General features: G+C 41.5%; 1 protein-coding gene across 1 annotated transcript; it reads left to right on the forward strand.

The window, feature by feature from the left end:
* Window positions 1-347: 347 nt before the first annotated feature.
* Window positions 348-14543, forward strand: fshr (follicle stimulating hormone receptor; the record flags this gene model as incomplete). Its single annotated transcript, XM_080747309.1, has 10 exons — window positions 348-490; window positions 3265-3336; window positions 8125-8199; window positions 9025-9096; window positions 9810-9884; window positions 10189-10374; window positions 11103-11299; window positions 12183-12364; window positions 12998-13198; window positions 14037-14543. The coding sequence occupies 10 exons, from the start codon at window positions 348-350 to the stop codon at window positions 14541-14543; spliced, it is 1710 nt and encodes a 569-aa protein (XP_080603435.1).
* Between the last annotated feature and the right edge of the window lie 9927 nt (window positions 14544-24470).

Below are 24470 nucleotides of genomic sequence, written 5' to 3' on the forward strand. Positions count from 1 at the left end.
AGAGACACACACACACACACACACACACACACACACACACACACACACACACACACACACACAGAGATGAACAGGTGCTGCAGACAGAAGTGAGAGTTCTTCAAGAAGACCTTTGCACTTGTAAACCTACTGAGACTATACTGAGATAGATGGAGTGAGAGAGAAAAGCACAGGAGAATAGTTGCAAGACCAGAAAACGACAGCAGGCCCAACAGTTACAGTATAGGCGACAGAGGAGAAAAGAAGAGAGAGAGACGCAAAGCAATAAGGAGGTAAACAAACGTTCAAGTGCAGGAAGAGGAGCGCAGACTGAAGTGATGCTGATGAGAATGATAATGATGATGATAATGGTGGTGATGAGCTTGCCAGGAGGGCACACGGCTCATCGGAAAGGAGACGGGAAACAGAAAGAAGAGAAAGTCTTCACCTGCGAGGGCAGGGGGGTCACAGAGATTCTCCCCAACAACATTCCCACTAACACTGAGATACTGTGAGTATGCACACACGCGCGCACACACACCTATGAGAATGTACTGTATGTCGCTTACGCCATCTGTGCATTCACTGTGAATATCATACACATCTATAAGATGTGGTACATGTGTCATCGTCTAGCAAAATCAAAACTGAAAACTAAGAATGCAATTGCAGTGCTGTAACTCACCAAACAGAAGTTTGGTTATGGGAGTTTGGTGGAGCATAAAAGGGGAATGCTGCTTCTGCACGTTTGGTTGTGCATTGTGGGGACAGAGAGCAGGCCTGTCCCAGAGGACCTGAGAGGTCTGGATGGTTCTTCGTGTAAGCTCAGAAATGTATTTGAATCCTAATGTAGAAACCATTGCACTGCTTTTGTTTGTTACATTAATATTATAATTATCGTTATTGTAGCTTTGATTATTTTGTATTATTTGGCATTATTATTTGGCATTATAGTAGTTCATTATAGATTAGTTTGTTAGATAATTGATTGATTGGATGATTCAGGGCAACAAGGGGCCTCTCCCAGGCTTGGCTGATTGACAGCAAGGGCATAATTAGTAGGCCTGGTGATGAGGAGATGGTATGCACCTGACCTGGGTGGACAAAATGGTTTCTACCAGAGCCACAGAACAATGCCATGATGAAAACCTGTTTATTTCAATGTGCTTTATGATTATCAAGTTAAGCAAAATGTATGCAAACTAAACTTCAACCTGTGGGCAATGTGTTCTTGCCTGTGTAAAACCAAAGTCTGGGTGCATCAGTGAGTTTGGAAAAAAAGTTAACCATTCAATGCTTTATAAGTAGTATTTTGCAATATATTCTTTGACAGACAGGAGACAGGGAACCTACATGGCAGAAGCATGATGGGACTCGGGAGTCACATTAGACTCTGGGGTCCACACGGAAGGAGCTATGGTGGTAGGTGCTCTAACTGGCTGAGATACAAATCCTGCACCCCTTTAGTCTACCATTTGAATGCATTCTCTGCTGGAATGTCATTTTACAGTTACACAGTGCAACACACATAGGCAGGCAGGCACGCACGCACGCACACACAGCTGTAATGCTATTTGCAAGTGTTAGATATCTGTGCTTGCTTCAGTGTCATTGCACTTTGCACCACATGTGAGATTAATTATTTGAAATATAAGCATGCAGTGCTATGCAGAACAGAAGCAAGGTGAAAGGGCATTTTTATGTCATCTGAATCAAGCGATGACTAATAACCTTGGCAGGGGGAAACATTAACTGTGTAACCTTGCTTTGTGTGTTTTCTGTATTAATATCCGTTATTCAACTCTGTTTTGGCTGATTTGTATAAAATAACACGCCAGAATAGACTTTTAAAACCAGTGCCGAGCAGGCGTGCATACTCTGTCAGCAACCTTCCTTGCCTTTTCACACTCTTTAATTATACATAGTGACACCTGGGAATAGTTCTGTACAACTAACAGTTGTGTTATTCACTACTCAAGGACACTGTAATGGTTTGTGGTGAGAGTATGAGTGTATATTCTAGATCTTCCATGCCCAGATTGACCCCGATTCCAGTGATGTATAAAAGTGCCAATGTTGCCATCATTCGCCAGCTCTCATCTCAAGCTACCTCAGTCAGGGGGAGAGGGTGATAGTCACTTGCAGTAAACACTGACCTGGAATCTCAAGGCTAGGACCAGAGATAGGCAGAAAAGGAAGCGAGATGCATGTGTGCGGTGTGTGTGCGACTGTGCGTGTGTGCATGTGCGCCGTGCATGCATGCATGTGTGCATCACACGCATGCATGCGTGTGTGCATGTATGTGTGCGAGACCAATACCTATAGTAAATGCACACACAAATAATAATAATGATACGTTGTATTTATAAGGAGTCTTTCAAGGCACTCAAGGTCGCTGTACAACAAATTAAAAACAGTATAGATACTATAGATACTCCTCTAAGCATGGATTGGTTGGTATAATCACACACCCACATACAAAGGAATGTACACATGCACTCATATATACTGTACTCATGCACACATGCATGTATACGTCCGTATGCCTCTGTGAATGAAGGAGAGCAGACCTAAGAGGAATTCGGAGGCAGCAATGTGTGTGTTCTGCTCTGCTCCACCCTGAGGCCAAGGCTCAGGGATTCATTGCTTGGGTGTTTACCAGAATGAATGGGCAGCCATTTCAATAGCAGCACATTCACAATTAGCTGGTGTCCCTTACTTTGGGCATGTCGTTTTTTCGTAAATGATTTGATCATACTAGAGCAGTGGTTTTCAACCCTTTTCATATCAAGGTCCATTATTTATTTGGCATTTGAGCCACGGACCAACATTTGATGAGATTTAGACTCTCAGACCCAAAAGTTGTTGTCGTTGGGTAAAGATTCTGTCCACAATTCTGTGCTGTATTGATGTGGTACCAAACGGAGAGATGACGGGCAAAACAACTTCTACATTCTCTAATCGTGTAGACTTCTTGTAAACAATAATTTAACTCTTGAGAGTATAAAATGTATATTAATCTCAACATATGGGCATAAAAGGGACAGGGACATGGACAGAATTACTGTGTGGTTGCCACACCTGCAAATTAATTCTGCCTTACCATTTGAATTTCTCCCATTCAAGTCATTGGGGGATATTATTAGCCATTTATGGAGCGTGACAGTGACTGACATGAGGCGGAGGTTTTGGTACTAACTGCTCCCTACGGTCACAACTAATCTGTGATGCCATCATCATTACTGAGAGAGAAATGTTATGATTGGCTGTCTTCTGTGTCAACAGGGTGCTGAAACAGACTGGGATCACTGAGGTTCCAGAGAGGGCCTTCACCAACCTGCAAGAGCTGCAGAAAATGTAAGTGTGGTTGTATGAGCGACTCAAATTTGTTACACAAGTAAAATTATCAATGTACCGCAGCGTAGAAATAATCTCTACACCACACTTTTATTCTACCTATGAGGGCGGATTCTGCCAATGCATTTCAATGGGAATGTTTGCTGCCATTTGCAGATTCCCCCCCCCCCCCCCCCCCAAAAAAAAAAAACGCTCCAATCCCATTGAACTGCATTGGCAGATTCCACCCTCATACAGTAGGTAGAATAAAATGTACCGTGCCCTTACAGGATTTCTTTTTTGTTTTTTTACTTGAGTAAAAGTACAAAAGTATTGGTATCAAATGTACATAGAGAACCAAAAGTAGACAGTACTCATTAGTATGCAGAATGTCCCATTTCACAGGTTTTCACATGTTTAAAATGTATACAAATCTATTGAAAATAGCAGATCTACAAAACTTTACAAAACATAATATTAAGTTAACCACTTCAACCCAATATTATGTTTTGTAAAGTTTTCAAATAATTGCAGTGGAGTAAAAGCACAATATTTGCCTCTGAGGCGTAATGTAGTAGAAGTAAAAGTACTGAAAATTGGAAATACTCCAGTAAAGTAGTACAGTACTTGAGTAAATGTACTTGGTGTGCGCCAATGTGCACTGTTGAGTGAGAATGTGTGCCCTAAATGCGTGCGTGCGTGCGTGCGTGAGTGTGCACTGATGAGTGTTGTGATTGTTTTGTCTTCGATGTGGAACTAGACGAGTGTAGGAACACAGACATGCACCAAACATACTGTAACTCAAGTCATATACTACGTTTTATATGTTTAGTCTTTCATTTGATTTGGGACAACGTGCAACCAATGCCAAGGCTATGCTTCATCCAAACAGAATCTCACAGAAAGAATATGAGTTCTTAGTAACTCTCTGTGGAAAACTAACACAGATTGCTGCAGTGATGCGTGGCATGTTTAGCTGGTAGGCTACACAATACACACATATTCATTGATGTTTTTGTTATCTCACACATCTAGTTACATAGCGGAGAATGGAAAGTTGAAGAGCATTGCTGCTTTTGCCTTCGCCAATCTCACAAAGCTCACTTTGATGTAAGTATATCTATTAAATATGATTGACGTCCCATATGGTCTAAGGGCCAGGCCCAAATAGAAAGTTTAAGTCTAAAACAGTCCTTTTTTGGTACCCTTCAGGGATTCAGAGATCCCCCTTGGAATCATGAATGCTGAATGAATTCTGTCTGTCACACCTCGCATGATGGCATTTGTGATGTTCTTTGTTCATCCCAAGAAATTCCTCAAATGACCTTGTGTCTGCATGCATTCAACTGACTGTTTTTGTGCGTTTCTTGCAGATCCATAAGTAAGAGTAGAAACCTGAAGGTCATCCATGGAGATGCATTCGTTGGGCTTGTGAACCTGAGGATCATGTGAGTGGTCTGTTTGCAACATGGGAAACTCTCACCCAAGTTATGAATATGGATGCACAGTTTATTGCCCCATGAGCAGGGGCGTCACAAGGGGGGGTTACTAGGGCCCAAGGTGGAGGGGCCTTACTTATTTTATACTTAAGCTATTGAAAAATAGCAGATCTACAAGCTCACAGCGCAGCACAGAGTGCCGCGCAGTCCAGTCCCTGGAACTAAATATTTTGAGATGGGGGTCCGTGGCCAAATACATATCATTTTGGGGGTCCTTCACATGAAAAGGTTTGAGCACCACTGACATAGAAACATATACATACAGATCCTTCTAAAAAAATTAGAATATTGTTTAAAAGTTAATTTTCTTTTTTTCTTTTTAAACTTTGATATATTTTAGATTCATTGTGCATGCAGTGAAATATTCAAAAGCTTTTTTTGTTTTAATTTTGATGTTTATGGCATACAGCTCATGAAAATCAAAAATCCATATCTCAAAATATTAGAATATTCCACACTGCCACTCAAAAGAAGGATTTATAATACAGAAATGTAAACGTTCTGAAAGGTTATGTTAATTTATGCACTCAGTACTTTGTATGGAATACTTTTGAACAAATTCCTTCATCAGTGGGGCGTGGCATGAAGGTGGTCAGCCTGATTTACTGCTGAGGTGTTATGGAAGCCCAGGTTTGCTTTTATAGAGGCCATAAGCTCATCTGTGTGGTTGAGTCTGGTGTCTGTCATCTTCCTCTTGACAACACAACACAGATTCTCTGTGGGTTTCAGGTCAGGCCAGTTGGCTGGTCAGTTAAGGCTAGTAATACCATGGTCACTACACCAGTTACTGTAGTTTTGGCTCTGTGGGCAGGTGCCAAGTGCTTCTGGCTAAAGGAAATCATCATTTCCTTAAAGCTTGTCAACCTACAGAAGCGCAAAGTGCTCTAAAATCCCCAGGTAGATGGCTGTGTTGACTCTGAACTTGATGAAACACAGTGGACCAACACCTGCAATACAATGCAATGCTGGTTTTGCCCACACTGCATTTTATCAAGTTCAGAGTCAAGACAGTCATCTACCCAGGGATTTTAGAGCACTTAATGCTTCCGTAGGTTGACAAGCTTTATTGAGATGATGATTTATTTTAGCCAGAAGCACTTGGCACTTGCCCACAGAGCCAAAACTACTAGCAACTGGTGTAGTGACCATGGTATTACTGGCCTTAACTGGCCAGCCAACTGGCCTGAACTGAAACCCACAGAGAATCTGTGTTGTGTTGTCAAGAGGAAGATGAGAGACACCAGACTCAACCACACAGATGAGCTTATGGCCTCTATAAAAGCAAACATGGGCTTCCATAACACCTCAGCAGTACCTCAGGCTGACCACCTTCATGCCACGCCCCACTGATGAAGGAATTTGTTCAAAAGTATTCCATACAAAGTACTGAGTGCATAAATTAACATAACCTTTCAGAACTTTGACATTTCTGTATTATAAATGCTTCTTTTGAGTGGCTGTGTGGAATATTCTAATATTTTGAGATATGGATTTTTGATTTTCATGAGCTGTATGCCATAAAAATCTAAATTAAAACAAAAAAAATCTTTTGAATATGTCACTGCATGATCAATGAATCTAAACTATATGAAAGTTTAAAAATATATATTATGTTACAGAAGAAAATTAACTTTTACACAATATTCTAATTTTTTTTATACAGATCTTTATATATATATATATATATATATATATATATATATATATATATATATATATATATTTTTTTTTTTTTTTTTTTTTTTTTTTTTCAGAAAACCTTATAAGTATTTGTAATATTCAAAGACTTGCAAAATGTTCAACATTTTTCAAAGATCTCGCAGAAATCTTTCAAAAAAGCTCGCAGCGCGGCACTCGGTGCCACGCGGTGAGCATGTATATCTGCAATTTTTCAATAGTTAAAGCTGAAAATAATGCGTAATAATGCGTTCCCAGTTCCCCCTATGAAGAACATCCATGGGGCCCACAGTGAATCCTTGTACCCAGGGCCCAGAATTTGGTGCGACACCCCTGCCCGTGAGGCTTTCACCCCATAGTCTCTCTTTTTTTGTACCAAAACTGGGTCACAAACCTGCTTCAGGTACTGCATAGGTCCTCTCATGACAAAAGAAATGCCTCAGGCCGATAAAAAATAATTACCAGTACCTCCTAGGCTCAGGAAAGAACAAACATCATTGTGTCTGACTGCCACATTAACTTGGTGTTTGGTTCTTAATATTCCTCCAAATCCCGAATTCAAAGCTACACTAGGCCTATAGAATATTTTAAGTACAAATGCAAGTGTTTTATAAATCTAAGTCCTGTAAAGCAGTGGTTCTTCTCAACCCCCAAGGGGATCCCCAAATTATTTTCGGGGGTCCCCAGATGATTAATGTTTTAATTAATGATTGATGTGCAACATTGTTTTCTCACTCAACTGTAAACAAACCAACATAACGTTTAAGTGTATAGAGGCTATCTGCACATTTGACAAGTGACAATTTAAGGACTTTTGAATGCCTCTAACATGAAAAATTAAACATTGGCCAAATTGTCAAATATTAGAGGCAGAGATTGTGAAAATAGCCGATCTACATGCTCACAACACGTCACGTTGCGAGGCGTTGTGAGCATGTAGATCTGCTATTTTCACAATAGAACTGTGTTATACAAAATGTAATGCCTCAACTCTTAGTGCTCGTCAGGGTGGGGGGTCCCCAGTTAAAATATGATTATTTTGTGGGTCGCGGCCTGAAAAGGTTGAGGACCCCTGCTGTAAAGGATTGAAAGGGTATACAATGGGCTGATCTTATGATCAGCCCATTGTTCGAAGAAGGGCAAGCTCCAAGAGTGTCCCTTGTTGGATCGTCTTGATTAAATGCTGTACATTTGCTGCAATGAGCATCAGTGATCTGGTGAGACAAGTGCCACGAGCATCAAGCCCCCCCCTCACTGCCACTGGAGGCCGCCAACATACCCAAAGTATGGAAGACCCAGACTAGAGCATCTTAAATCTCTGTACCATTCTTTACTTTGATTCCATTTTATACTTCATACACAGCAATATACAGTATTGTTCAAGTATGTGAGAATACAAAACAAATTGGCCAGAGTAAATACATTTACTTTGGCCAATTTGTTTCCTGACAAAACATATTTTAGACATTGGAAATGCATTTTCACAAATGCATTTAGTATTTTTGATATACATTCTTTCCAGATAAAATAGATTTCCTCTTCCTATATCATTGTCTGTATTTGCTTGACTGAAATATCACCTTGTTTTGACTGATTATTGTCCTCTGTCTGTGTGTGGTGATGTGTAACACAGGAAAATCATCAACACTGGACTGACAGAGTTCCCAGACTTCACTAAGATCAACTCTGCATCCGATGACGTTCTAGTGTAAGTCAGCCTCCTGCGGGAGTTGCAATAAATTGTTGGGAGTGCTGATTCATCATAATGAATCAGACCCCAACCGTCGACTGCCATCCTTTAAGTTCAGGCCAATCAGAGTACATTTGAATTTTAAATAAGAGAAGAAGAAATATGGGGTGGAAGCCAGAGAGAGAGAGCTAGATCATACATCATATTTACATATAGGGAAACACATTGGCCTATATGCAAGATAGTTCTCTGTGGTATAGAATTACAGTTTTATATGGTGTTTATAAGGTGTTCTGTTACAGTGTATTATTAATACATTCACAGTTGTTTTTGGGTTTACCTAAACATCAGCTTGCGCCTTGCGCTCACTGAGAGGCCATGGGGGCTGGATGTTTATTCTCATCATGCCCGTGCAGAATGCAAATGCATGCAAATAAGGAGCCAACCCGCCAATTCAGCATGTGCGTTCTATGAGAGAATTGGAACTTTTTAGAGCACCCCTGCCAACGACTGCAGACTGTGTACAGTATGTGAATTTAGAGGCAATTTCGGTTGGTTTTTCCATTGGTCAGTCCAATGGACAATAGATTTGTTTCGAGGACCACTATTGACAGTATAAGAATCTTTTGTCAGATCAAACTGCTTTGGTCTAGTTGTGTGTAAGGAGCAGCATGTAGGGGCTGCTAGTGGGGCTTTTATAGACTTGGCAAACACTTGTTTATAATATATTATACTGACATAATACACGCATAACAGGCACGCACACATTAATATATATACCGAACTAGACATACACGTAGAGTACAAACACATGCTCATCTATGTGTTATTTGTGCTTGTTAGTGAATTTCAGGAGAACTATCACATACACAGAATACCAGCCAATGCCTTCAGAGGCGCCCGCATCCCTGACATGTGAGTTGTCTGTTCATTATTTAAATTCACACGCACATGCATCGCACGCATGCGCGCACACACACACACACACATTCGCACGCACACACTTGAAAACTAAGTGAGCAGTAAATAGGCACTAATAAATCAAACGTTCCCTTGTCTCCATCTCTAAACCCTCTGCATGTCTGCTCAATTTGACTTCTGCTCAATTAAGCAGAACAGAGAGACCTATAAAACAGGGTAACAGGGAATGTGTAATTATTTACATTACTGATATTTATTTGACTTCTTTTTGATCTATTAATTTACCCGACAACCATCACCATTGTTTGCACATTTCTTTTCTCGCAAACAACAAGGCATTTTCTGCACCATGCTTGCTTTGCAGGCACTTTTTCGGATATTTCCACTGCTCTTATACAGGTCTCCTGGTACCAACAGATTTATTCAGTTGCAGTCGTATGACTAACTTGGATTATCTTCTCGCTGACAGACGGCTGTACCATAATGACATCAGAGAGATTGACAGAGCCGCCTTTAATGGCACCAAGATGCAAAGATTGTGAGTCATTCTTGACATCATTGGGAGCACAGATAGGCCTACACAGTTACACATGCCAAAAAAGACAAACTAACTAACACACAATCTTTCTTTCTTTCTTTCTTTCTTTCTTTCTTTCTTTCTTTCTTTCTTTCTTTCTCCTCTCTATATCTCAATTTCTCTCATTCAGGTATTTGTCATGGAACCAGAACCTCACAGTTATTGATCCTGATGCCTTCCTGGGCTCCAGTGGGCCGGTCACACTGTAAGCACCATGACTAACAATGCGGGGGACAGAACAGAGAACAGTTGGTCTGTGTGTGGGGGGATCCAGTGAAACCATAAATTGACAGACATTATGCTGAAATGTGGTTGCAACAAATATTACAATGTCCAAGTGTTATCTGGTTATTTTTAAATGATAATTGTGGGGTGGTTGTTTTTCTCAAGTTATTCTCTGACACCGCGATCGGTGCTTGCCATAAGACTTTGTATTAACCTTCAAGGGGATTTTCCTCTCTCTCTCTCTCTCTCTCTCCTTGTGCCTTTGTCATCCTTCCTTTTTGCAGGGATATCTCTCACACCAAGCTGAGCTCCATTCCACGGTCGATCCTGGGTGGACTGCAGTCGCTGATAGCAAAGTCTGCGAAGTCTTTCAAAAAGTTGCCACCGCTGGAGCTGTTCACAGCGCTAACCGATGCTGACCTCACCTACCCCTCACACTGCTGTGCTTTCCTCAACATGCCCAGGAACAGGTACTGTAGTACACTCGCACTGAGACTTACATTTCACAGAGTTGGCTATTGACAACACGTGGCTTCCAGTTTGAGGGTGGTAAGCATTCGGCAGCACGATTGATGAGTTTGCAAATTTGACATGGGCCTACAGCAGCAGATCTGGTACAGTTATGCTAATGGCACAATACATTAATAATAACACACCAGGATGCTATCAACCGAGTGTGCCGGTTTACTGCTCTCAAACTAGCAGCCATGTTCTTTTATACAACCATACTCATACCTGTTCTGTCACTCTCTTGCAGACGTGACATTGCAGTGGATTATCTTTCTTCCATACAAACATGTATGAATAATTCATATAAATACTGGCACATCATATCTGAATACTGTTTGTCACAACTACCATCTTCATTGTCAGAAGATGGTAGAATATTCATATATAGAAAGTGTTTATACATAGACAGACATACAGACAGACAGATAGACAGAGTTAGTTAGTTGGTCAGTTGGTCTGTCGGTTGGTTGGTCATTCGACCAGTTGATCAGTCAGTCAGTTAGTTAGTTTTATTTTCACTGTTCATGAAGACAAGTGTGTGTGTGTGTGTGTGTGTGTGTGTGTGTGTGTATGTGTCTGTCTGTCTGTCTGTCTGTCTGTCTGTCTGTCTGTCTGTCTGTCTGTCTGTCTGTCTGTCTGTCTGTCTGTCTGTCTGTCTGTCTAGAACCTGGCATACATGGTGTTCCAGGATGAATGTGAGTCATAATGACCCTGCCTTCTGGAATGAACACTGTACCAACGTCACCCACGTCCGCTGTACCCCCACCCCTGACGCCTTCAACCCCTGCGAGGACATCATGGCCGACACCCCGCTAAGGGTCCTCATCTGGATCATTTCCATCCTGGCACTGCTAGGCAACACTGCCGTTCTCCTCATCTTGCTAGGTGCGTGGCTGCACATGTTGCTAAAGGGAACACTGACCTTAACCACTTGAACCCCAGCGTCCATATTCTGGGAGGAACATTAGCCAAGAATAGCTAATCCGCTGTGTTTGGTGAAGAGTTCAGTGATGTCAGCATGCTCATGTCCAAAATAATGTTGGCATTGTTTCAGCATGCGGCTGTTACTCATCTCCAAATTTGGGCATTGTTTCAGCATGCAGCTGTTACTCATCTCCAAATGTGGGCATTGTTTCAGCATGCGGCTGTTACTCATCTCCAAATTTGGGCATTGTTTCAGCATGCAGCTGTTACTCATCTCCAAATGTGGGCATTGTTTCAGCATGCGGCTGTTACTCATCTCCAAATTTGGGCATTGTTTCAGCATGTGGCTGTTACCATGGTGGCGACAATGTTTAGTATCAGTGCTGTCAGCATGCATACAGACGGTCAGACGGCAGACAGATATTCATTCGGTTAATTAATAGCTAGATTATCGAAGTCTTTAATCAATCAAAATCGGCATCAGATATATAAAACATTGAATTTCTGTCTTCTTAGAGCCCTTTGACCTTTCTAGAGATCCGGTCAAAAATGTCTGTTTGTTCCACTCTATAACTCCTGAATATGAAAGTACTCTTTTGAATTTTGCATTTGTATTCGGGCAGGCATAAATTAAATCTATTTGATCTGGAGTTATAAATGTGCCTGTCTCTGACTTGGAAGAACAGGTTAGCTGTTGTACATACAGTAGAAGAATGTTCAGTATATTGCTGTATATTGTCATTCTAACTACCTGTAGTGTTCTCATGATTATCATCATTGAATGGGATGATGAACCAGAGGTCTCACTTTTGCAGGTGTGTGTTGTACTCTGTTGTTGTCATAGGCACCAAGACCAAGCTGACTGTCCCTCGCTTCCTGATGTGCCACCTGGCGTTCGCCGACCTGTGCATGGGGGTCTACCTGGTAGTCATAGCAACCGTGGACATCGTCACCCGTGGACACTACTACAACGACGCCATCGACTGGCAGACGGGCCCGGGCTGCAACGCTGCAGGCTTCTTCACGGTGTGTGTGTGTGTGTGTGTGTGTGTGTGTGTTCGCGTGTGCGTGCTTGCTTGCGTGCGTGCATGCAAATATTTTCAGTGGGCCTAGATTGTGTGCATGTGCAAGTATACTTGTATATCGTCGTTGTTGGGTGGAAACCTTGTATGTCCAAAACCGTTTGTTTTGTATTTATAAAAAAGAAATTAATACAGTTTTTTATTGGATATTCTATACATTACACGTAATGTAACATTTTCTTTTCTTTTTAAAAAACACAAGACAATGCATGCATCAAGACTCAACCACCACTCAGCAGCACAAAACAACATACTGTAGCAACAACATAAGTACATAACATACAATATTTATAATTTAAAAAAGTATTTAAACTAGTGAAAACAGCCGATCTACAAGCACACAACGCCTCGCACCACGAGGCGTTGTGTGCTTGTAGATCAGCTGTTTTCACTACTTTTGTGCAATGGCCTTGTATGATGAAGCAGTGCTTACTTTGCGAAAGAAATTACAAATTTGAAACTTGGAGATACGAGGTTTCTTCCCGACAGTGACAATATGTGACAAAGTCACTCTGCTATATGAGTTACAAATGCGTATATGTGTGTGTGTATATGCGTGCATGCGTGCCATTTGCAGATGTTTGCCAGCGAGCTGTCTGTGTTCACGTTGACGGCCATCACAGTGGAACGCTGGCACACCATCACGCACGCCTTGCGCCTGGACCGGAAGATGCGGCTGCGGCACGCCTGCGTTGTCATGGCAGTTGCCTGGGTCTTCTCCGCCCTGGTCGCCGTGCTGCCCACTGTAGAGGTCCTAGGGGTCAGCAGCTACACCAAGGTACCTGGCCGTTCACTCACGATCAGTCGTTGTAGTACTCACGTTTTTAACTTAAGTAATAGTATCAATACCGCAATGTAGTTTAATACTCTGTTAGGCTGCACTCACACCAAAGTATGGTCGACAGCGGATAAACCCTTTTTGTGCGCGGCTGACTAAAAACGCAGAGAGTGCATTCACTTCCAGAACCCTCCCCAATCCGAAAAACCGCCTTCGACTCCTGGACTGAGGGGGAAAACCCGAGAATGTATCTGCTCCAGCACAAACGCAAAGTCTGCACGGCACGCAGAATTCCTCTACTGGCATGAAACCACTCCGTTGCCATTGAAATACATTGGCGGAATGGGGAATCCACTCTACTTTGGTGTGGGTGCAGCCTTAGGCTACAAGTAAAAGTCTGGAATTCTTTACTTGAGTAAAAGCACACAATTATTAGTATAAGTATTTACTACTCATCATGCAAAATGACCCATTTTACATGTTTTCAATACACCACTGCAATCAGTCACAGTAATATCCAGAGCGCTAATTTAACTGAGTGCACAAATGTAAGCAAATCCATTTGCACATACAGTATACAATTTTCAATTTACAATTCAGGCATTTAGCAGACGCTCTGAATCCATAGCAAAAGCTTTGCCTAAGCCTGCAAGGTCGTCAAGGTGCTACCGTAAGATGCTATGAGTTAAAGTGGAGTGCGGCGGAAAATTGGGAATAGGTCTGCAGTTCTAACTGCAATAGTGAGTTAATATATGCTCACACACACACATGTATATGCGTGCATATTATGCGGTGAATATACAGCATTGTGTTCATGTGCGTTCATTCTTCATCACAGGCGAGTATCTGCCTGCCCATGGACGTGGAATCAGTCCTGTCCCAGGTCTACGTGGTGTCTCTGCTCGTGCTCAACATGTTGGCCTTCGTCTGCGTGTGTGGCTGTTACCTCAGCATCTACCTGAACGTCCGCAACCGCTCGTCCGCACCGCCCCGCGCCGACACGCACGTGGCCAAGCGCATGGCCGTGCTCATCTTCACGGACTTCCTATGCATGGCTCCCATCTCCTTCTTCGCCATCTCCGCCGCCTTCAAGCACCCGCTCATCACCGTGTCCGACTCCAAGCTCCTGCTAGTCCTCTTCTACCCGATCAACTCTTGCGCCAACCCCTTCCTCTACGCGTTCTTCACGCGCACCTTTCACCACGACTTCTTCATGTTGGCGGCGCGCTTCGGCGTGTGCAAGACCCGCGCGCAGATCTACCGGACGGAGAGCTCCTCCTGCCAGCAAGTGGCGTGGACCTTTCCAAAGGCTACTCTGTATTCTTTGGCCAACTCCCATCTCTGATCCATCCATGCTAGTCTGGGGTGGCAGACCGCACAACACCACCCCCTGGCAGGGGTGTCGCACCAAATTCTGGGCCCTGGGTTTAACTATTGAAAAATAGCAGATATACAAGCTCACAGCACGGCACCAAATGCTGTGCTGCGAGCTTGTAGATCTGCTATTTTTGAAAAATCGTGAACATTTCGTTTCTTGAACTACAAATAGCAGATCTACAAGCTTGCAGAGCTTGTATATCTGCTATTTTTCAATAGCTAAAGTATAAAATAACTAAGGTCCCTCCACCTTGGGCACCGCCAGGCTAAATCCATGCAAGGTTTGGTTTGTAAAAGAAAAAAAATGAAAAAAAGGAGAATTATTTAAACATATCCCCACCAGTGAGAAAAATTACTGACCTGGGGTCATCGCCATGCTGTATGCACATGTATGTTCCATGCTCAGGCAAATAATTATACAGACATTATGAAAGTGTGATGTTATTGTAGAGACACTGATGGTACCGGGTGAAATACCACATACAAAACTACACACACCCACACACAAATCCAGCCTTTATGTCTAACATCTATGAATGAAATGTAAATAGCTTAAAAGTAAAACATTTAAGGATAATTATTTGTTCTGAATTTGGCAGTGTATATTTTTCTATCTATCTGTATAAAATCCCTGCTTTTGACAGCTTGAGAGTGGACACACGCGTGCACGCGCACACATGCACACACGCAAGCAAGCACACAGTCTCAAGTAAAGTTCCCTTTTATCTGGCAGCTCTGTCCTTCATTGCATCCAGTGCGTTCAAGGACAGGGTGACCCCCCCCACCTCTGCCCCCCCCCCCCCCCCCCCCCCCCCCCCCCCCCATGTCAGGGTGTGTTGGCGTCGCGTGGGAGGGCAATGCCACACAGCTGCTCTCACCACTCATAACAGGAGAATGGATATGGCTACTAGATAAGTCTCTCTCTGTCTCTCTCTGTCTCTCTCTCTCTCTCTCTTTGTCTCTCTCTCAGACACACACACACACACACACACACACACACACACACACACACACACACACACACACACACACACACACACACACACACACACACACACACCACAAGCCAAGATTTCAAGGCTGCAGGTGCAGGACAGGGTCTGAGTGCATCTCATTGATATGGATGGGTATGCTGCCTCCCACATGCAATGCAACAACAGCAAACTGATGTCAGGTGGCCGTTCACTTCTGATCTTTAGCCACCAGAGTGCGCCACTGTTGCAGGATACGCTGCTGTAACCAACCAGCTGATCAATCAGTGTCAGCTTACAACATGTTTTTATTATGTAATCGGTTTAAAGAACTTAAACCACTTAAACCCTCTATACTTAGTCAACTTGACTGGGTTTGGCTCTGTACTTGGTCCCCTCCACACTAAATCTTCTCACTGAAAATAGCCAATCTACAAGCTCATAACGTGTTGCAATGTGAGGCATTGTGAGCTTGTAGATCTTGTAATATCTCCCCCAAATAGGGATACTGGGTTCAAGTGGTTAAATGATGTGGATAGGGCCTATATAAATAGCCTACCATCTGGGGTCTGTATAAAGAATCATGTTAAATTGTTCCATCAAGGACCTTTTTAGGGTATAGAACAAATTGGGTAATATACTTTTTTCAGCTCCTTATAGCAGTGACAATTTAAGGACTTTAAGACCTTTTTAATACCTAAAAAGATAGGCTGTAAGCCTGTATTTATACTATAAAACTGGTCAAACATTGGCCAAATTGTCAAATAGGCTAATATAAGAAAGAGGCAAAGAATTTGAATTAAATGATCTACAAGCTCCCAACGCCTCAAAAAGTGAGGCATTGTGAGCTTGTAGATCTGCTGTTTTCACAATATGTACGTGTACTGAATGTGGATGTTGAACTAAGTCAAACAAAATATAATGCCTCAACTCCTCCATTTCCAAGTGCTTGTCCTCAATTCAAATATGATTATTTTGGGGGTTCTCTACGTGAAAAGGTTGAGAACCACTGCCATATAGAGCCTAAAAGTGTACAGGCCATTACAGGTCTATAACAACCCCCATAACTCTGAGAGTGTACAAATGAAACCAAGTGGACCATGGTTCAGTATCTATTTAGTGGCAGCCACCAACTTGGCGTGTGACAAGGCTGCCTCTAAAGCCTGCAATGGCCAAACTCTGTCAATGCCTCTGCAGTAGACAGAAAACTGGGGCTCCACACAATGTGATAAAAATGTAGCTGAACACAGATTTCAAAATAGAATGTGTGCTATGTTTAATGTACTTAGCTATTTCTTACTACTTCTTGTTATTCTTAATGATTTATTTTGTAATTGTTGCTACTGTATATTGTTGTGTGCCTGAATAGGCTAATGCATTTTATTTTTTGTAGATGCTACTTGTATGAGCTGTAACAATAAATAATAAATGTTGATATTTTGTTTTCATTTATTTAATTGCTTGTAACCAATATACAAAGATGGTTAAAAAGATGATCAAGGATAAAGACAAATACAGAATGGACATAGACGTATTTCTGCTGTGGTCCCCCAAGCTGGAGACAGGAGGCCACAGAACTACTCTGGATTCATTAGCTCAACATCGGGGCCAATGTGGTTTTGTCATTAACCCATTTAGGCCTAGAATTATTGAATGCTTTAACCAGTGAAAAATAGCAGATATACAAGCTCACAGCGCAGCACCGAGTCCCGCGCTGCGAGCTTGTAGATCTGCTATTTTTGAAAAAGCCGTGAAAATGTGTGCAAATCTTTGAATATATGTCTTTTCAAAGCGTTTGTAACTCAAATTTTGCTTCTGGGTGGTCCCTGGAACGAAATATTTTGAGATGGGGGTCCGTGGCCAAATACATATAATTTTGGGGGTCCTTCACATGAAAATGTTTGAGAACCACTGACACAGTAGTCTCTCAAGAACAGACTAACTGAGCTCCAGTGAAAAGGACCTTTTCTTTGACGATGGCTGGCCAGATTGCTGACATAGAAACATTGGTTTTCAAAAAACCTTAGAAGGATTCAAAAGACACTTATAGAATCGGGTCAAAATTCTAATTTTCACGATTTTTCAAAAATAGCAGTTCTACAAGCTCGCAGCGCGGCACTCGGTGCCGCGCTGTGAGCTTCTATATCTGCTGTTTTTCAATAGTTAAAGCATAAAATAATAATACACTATAATGTGTACCCGTTCTAAATGGGGTTAATCTGATTTAATAAACCATCAGTGTTTCTCAACCTTTTTGACCATGATATCGCTGGCTGACATCATTAATATCTGGTCAGTATCACTTCAATTTACAACTACAATTTTACAATTTAGGCATTTGGCAGACACTCTTAATCCAGAGCAATTTACAATAAGCAAGGAATTTTTCATTCTTCAGACATGTTGGCCTCAATACAAGGTAATACATCAAAACAAACACGAATACATTGAATGCATACAAAACGTAGAGTACACCACACACCCAGTGAAAACAAATATTATGAAAAACAAATGTAGATATAAAACAATGCTATCTAAATTACATAATGTGTCAGTATCATGGTCAGTATTATGGTCAGTGTAATGTTGGTATCAGGGTCAGTATCATGTCCAGTATCATGTCAGTATCTATCATGGTCCGTATCATAGTCAGGGTGTGTTAGTATCATGGTCAGTATCATGTTGGTATCATGGTCAGTATCATGTTAGTATCATGGTCAGTATCATGGCCAATATCATGTCAGTATTATGGTCAGTATCATGTCAGTATCATGGTCAGTATCACGTCAGTATTATGGTTAGTATCATGTTAGTATCATGGTCCGTATCATGGTCAGTATTATGGTTAGAATCATGTTAGTATCATGGTCAGTATCACGTCAGTATTATGGTTAGTATCATGTTAGTGTATCATGGTCAGTATCACGTCAGTATTATGGTTAGTATCATGTTAGTATCATGGTCAGTATCATGGCCAATATGGCAGTATTATGGTCAGTATCATGTTCGTATATTTTTGCCTATAAAATTATGGCATAACTGTTTGCTGTAAGATAATGCCATCTTGTGGTTCAGATCTGCAATAAGATATATGAACAACATTCTGCTATGCTATGATGTCTGGTGTGTGTGTGTGTGTGTGTGTGTGTGTGTGTGTGTGTGTGTGTGTGTGTGTGTGTGTGTGTGTGTGTGTGTGTGTGTGTGTGTGTGTGTGTGTGTGTGTGTGTGTGTGTGTGTGTGTTCTGATATATTTCTGCTTTGATCTCTGCATAGTCAGACTTTATTGTGAAATGACTGACCTATTCTGTGCATTCTGACAATCTGACCTGAAACTAAGTGCTAGCGATATTTTCACTGTCCACTTGACTGGTGGTGATGATAGTGTATCTTTCCAGCCTTGGAAAAGTAGTAGGCTAGATCACAGACCTGAAATGATTGCCCTACCCTGATTTATGCCTATTATGACTCGAGTAGGTGAATTATGCAGGTTTTCACATTAAGCCTAAAACCTAAAACATTTAGGCCTATCTTTAATCACAGTGGGGTGATGGTGGTAACCGGCAAAGTCGCAGAGATTTTTATTCTTGTTTGTTTTACTGAGAATAAGCTTAGAAATAACTTTAGGATTACGCATATCTTTCTGATATTTATGTGCTATTTGACAAATTTTCATAAATAGGCGATTTCCAAGTCTGAAATCTGCCATTTCCACAATATTATTTTTTTAAATTAGCGCCAGGTCGAAAGTGGTTAACATTCGGGCTGCAATATTCTCCTGGCACATATCAAACCCAGATGGGTTCTTTATTCATTCATTTATTCTATACCCATGAATGACTCCTCATGTGTGACTTCAGATCTTTATATTGACCGAATGATTGTTCACAAAATGTACACGCAAAGGGTATATCCGCTGTGTGAGTCTTCATGTGTGTCTTCAGAGCAGCATTTTGGCTGAAGTTGCTTTCACATACTGTACACGCAAATGTGTTTTCCCTAGCTGTATGAGTCCTCATGTGCTTCTCCAGACATCCATTTTGACTGAATCTTTGTTCACATACTGCACACGCAAATGTATGAGTGCTCATGATGTGCTTCTTCAGACATGACTTTCTGCTGAATTTTTGTTCACACACTTTACAAGCAAAGGGTTTTTCCCCATGATACTTCATGTGCGTCTTCAGAATTTGATTTTTCCTGAATCTTTGTCCACAAACTCTACAAACAAAGGGGGTTTCCCCTGTATGAGACCTCATGTGTGTCTTTAGCCGTTCTTTTTCGCTGAAGCTTAATTCACAGACTGTACACGCAAAGGGTTTTTCTCCTGTATGAACCCTCATGTGTCTCTTCAGAATTCCATTTAGACTGAATCTTAATTCACAGACTGTACACGCAAAGGGCTTTTCCCCTGTATGAGTCCTCATGTGTGTCTTCAGACTTCCATTTTGACTGAATCTCAATTCACAGACTGTACACGCAAAGGGTTTTTCCCCTGAATGTGTTCTCATGTGTGTCTTCAGATAGTCTTTTCGACTGAATCTTAATTCACAGACTGTACACGCAAAGGGTGTTTCCCCTGTATGAGTCTTTGTGTGTTTCTTCAGACTTCCATTCTGACTGAATCTTTTTTCACAAACTTTACAAGCAAAGGGTTTTTCCCCTGTATGTGTTCTCATGTGTGTGTTTAGATGTCCTTTATGAATGAATCTTAATTCACAGACTGTACACACAAAGGGTTTTGCCCCAGTATGAGGCCTCGTGTGTGTCTTCCGAGCATCATTGTGGCTGATTTTCCTTTCACCAACTGTAAAAGTAAATGTTTTTTCTCCTGCATGTGTCCCCATGTCCTTTTCCAGATCATCCTTTTGACCACAGACGTTGACATTTTGTGTCTTGTGTGAGTTCAGTGCGTCATTTGATCTACCTTCGCTGGTCTCCTCCCTGTCCCAATCATCAATGTCTTCAGTGATGTCAGAGAGGGGCTGGACATCACTAGTTGGTTGTGATGTTCCACAGTCCTCTGAACCAGCTTGCTTCTTCATGTGTTCAGTAGATGTGCTGGCTAGAGGCTTTGTGTCTATATTTTCATCATCGTCTTTACCTTTCACCGCTACTAGTGTCAATGTTGTCCCAATAGCATCCTCTGGTCTTTTAAGTTGGTCCTGCTGTTCCTCATTAATCTGTAGAGGTTCTGGTTCAACCTGGACCATACTGGGGCTCCTCTCCTGCTGCTCGTAAGAGACCTCCACTTTACACCCTGTTAGGAGTGGATAATGATCTAGGATGAGAGAGCAGGTAAGATCAGCAGAGAGCAAAAGTGTTTTCTGATTGGATCAAATACATCTTGTAACAATCTGTTTTGTTTTTATATTATTTTGTATTTGTTTCATTTGTGCTGATCTTGTTCGCTCAACATCATGCGATATAGGCTACAGTAGCTTCAAATTGCAACTCTAGATTATCCTTTTTAATATGTTGAATCGGGTTGCGACACCAACCATTGGCAGCCCTTTCTTTTTAATGTAGAAAAAGAAAATTACATTTTTACTTAAGCCGTGACCCATGACCCACAAATGGGTCCCAACCCAGTGTTTGGGAACCGTGCTGTAGAGTAATTATTTTTATTGTCTTTTGATAAACCCAACATTGTGTTTAGTTAAAAGTACTATAGAACATCTATTTAATTTATGTCAGGGCCAGGGTGTCCAAACATTTTTCAAAGAGGGCCACATTAGAATATATTAAGACACCCAGGGGCCAACTACATGTGACCCGCGGGCAGCACTTTGGACACTGCTGATTTATAAGTGGTGAGTTATTCATGAGATTAGCTTGTTGTGACTGTAGGTCGCATTTACTATGAAAACCTGCAGCTCATGTGCGTCTGTCAGTCACTCAGTCAATCATGCCTCATGTCACGCTCCATATAATTCCAAGACAGAATTAATTTGCAAGTGTGTCACGGCAACCACACTTGCAAATTAATTCTGTCCTTGTCCCTTTTATGCCCATATATGGAGATCCCTGATGTAATCAACATTAAGCCCATATCTGGGAATACCCATATATGGATATATTGTGTCAGTCTCTGTTGTTTCACCGCCTTTGGGGCGTCTTACTGGTAGATAAGCTATTCTTAGGTATTTGCACAAGCAGAGCATCCAAGGACTGTGATCGGCTGGGCATGTATGTATGTACGTATGTATGTACGTATGTACGTACCTACATAAAATAAAAACCCTTAACGTGAATCTCAGACTGTTCTTTGAATTTGACTCCTATAAGAGACAATGTGGTTTAGATCAGTGGTTCTCAAAGTGGATTCCAGGGACTCTGTGGGTTCCTTTTAGGGGGGTCTAAATTGACCCATACAAGTCTGTAATTCTGACAGCGTTTGTCAGAGTTAAGGGGAAGACCTTGACATTTGAAAGTTTGAGAAAAACTGGTTTAGATCTCCAATTAGCCAGAAATATTGTTCTTCATTTTGATGGGGACCCCTGGAAGCTCCCCCTTTACTTCATTTTAACTGACAGTACAGCACTTTTTTATACAGTTGGGTTCGACTTACTTTCTATTGATGGTATGGCTGTCAACTCACAGTAAAATCTGAATATTTACCCAGCCTCATATGCAGCACCAACCTTGCTACGTCATACATTGTAGCAAAAACCTGCTGTTCAAATGAACATTGTTACTCATCAGCTGCGGTGCTTTCCACATCACCAAGGCCACATAGTTCTCAGACAACTGAGGTAACGGAGGCCTTTGGACAGAGACTGCCATTTTTATCCTGTCCTTGTTATTATATGTGAATTCCCTTGTTCTGTTTCAAAAAATATTACTCTGTAAAAAACAACTTGTCTAAACAGTGTTTCATGCAGGCTGGCAGCGGTGTGGCAGATTAGATAATGCCACGTCATCGACAAGTGACTGACTGCCTGCCTGACTAACTATTTTCCTGTTTCTTTGTATCATTCAGATGTCCAACTCAGTGTTGTGAAGCCACACCCTATTTTCAGTTTGCAACTTGAGTGAGTGAGTGAGTGAGTGAGTGGGTGAGTGGGTGAGTGTGTCAGTGTGTGCGTGCTCACCTGAGCCAAAGGTAGAAGAGCTGGTGGTGCTGGGAGTTGTTGAGTAGTGTCCCACCCCAGACAGCTGGCAGCGTGTGCCATCATTCTTGACCACCACTTCGGGGCCAGTCAGAGCCACAGGGTTAAACAAGCCCATCTCCTGAGCCTGCTGTTGGCGCGAAGCAACCTGGCATGATGAATGGACTTATTTAGGAATGTATAATTTTGCCATTTATCCAAAGTGACGTATTGATTGATTGAATACTTTATTAGCCGACAAAAATGCAAATAGCACCGAGGTAAAGTAAAACATTTAGGCTGGATAACACAACATTAATGGATGAATGTAATGCACATAAAGCACTTTGGATCAATCAATCAATTAATCAATAACTCAATCAATAAATCATACTTTATATTTATAAAGCACATTATACACAACCTTAGTTGTATACTATCCGAGATACAGTTGGTCACAAGAAGATAAAAGCAATGTGTGATGTGAAATGTTGAAGTTTCAGGCTTAGGAGCCAGCATGGAGAACAGTCTTTTGTCACATGAGTGTTGGACATAAAGAAGCGAGTAGAGGTGAACAGACCTTTTTAGGAGTGTTTTCAGTGGTGTAAAAAGTAACTAAGTACATTTACTTAAGGACACTTTTGAGGCATTTTTACTTTCCTTGAGTATTTCCAATTTCCAATACTTTTACGTCTACTCCACTACATCTCGGATCCAAATATTGTACTTTTACTCCACTACAATGATTTGAAACTTTAGTTAATAGTTACTTTGCAGATAATTATAATATAAAACATTCTAAACCTAAACCACTTTACCCTATGTTATAGCAAGACAGCAGATATACAGTAGGCTGAACTTAAAGTACAAAATGTGAGTACTTTTTCCACCACTGAGTGTTTTACATGTCATGGAGGACGGGAAATCACGAATGAATAATACTCAATATAATTAGATGCCAAAAATACGAGTAATGTTAAATGCAGAATAGCATATAAGCAATTATCAAAGGCACTAAGGCATGGGTCTTCAACAGGGGTCCTCCAAATCTTTGAGTGATAGAAAGTCTTTTTTTTCTCCTAATTTATATTAACCACTTGAACTCTAGCGTCCATATTCTGTGAATTCTAGCCAAAAATAGCTATTTTCGGCAAAGAGCTTTGGTTTAGAGGAGAAAATGAACAGACTAAGTACAGAGTGAAAGGTCAAGTTTATTAAGTATTGACAGTTGAAGTGGTTAAATATGGAATCTATGAAAAGGTTGTGGGGGTTCCTGCTTCATCTCTCTCCCAACTAAGGGGTCCTTGGCCAGAAAATGTTGAAGACCCCTAATATAAGGCAAATTCATTTAAGGTAAAGCAAGGTAAACTTGATTATTATACTAGATTGGGAAAATCTGGAGGTCAAAGGTGCCAAAAGATTACAAAACAACGAGAGAGAGAGAGAGAGAGAGAGAGAGAGAGAGAGAGAGAGAGAGAGAGATCAGTTCAGCATCCTTTCTCTAGCAACACACATTTTAATATAAAAACAGGTCAATGCTACATTGCATTATGATTAACCAAGCATTAAGCATACATAGGCTGGATCACAAAACCACCAGATTTCGCTGAAGTATGTTTCAATCCAAAACTAGGGTAGTCAAAATATATATACATTTACCTTTGCTGCCTCTGAAAGCAGGTTGCATTTGAGACACTGGCAGTCTCTCCACCTGCAACATTTGTGTCCCTTCAACAGTGACACGACGCCGTGGTTCCTGCATCGGGAACATGTTGGCATTCTTGGGGGCTTCTTGCCAGCCGAGGGTCCAGGGTCATCCATCTGCTGCAGCTTCTT

Source organism: Nannobrachium achirus (genome assembly GCF_963921795.1).
Source record: "Nannobrachium achirus genome assembly, chromosome: 18".
Classification (NCBI taxonomy): domain Eukaryota; kingdom Metazoa; phylum Chordata; class Actinopteri; order Myctophiformes; family Myctophidae; genus Nannobrachium; species Nannobrachium achirus.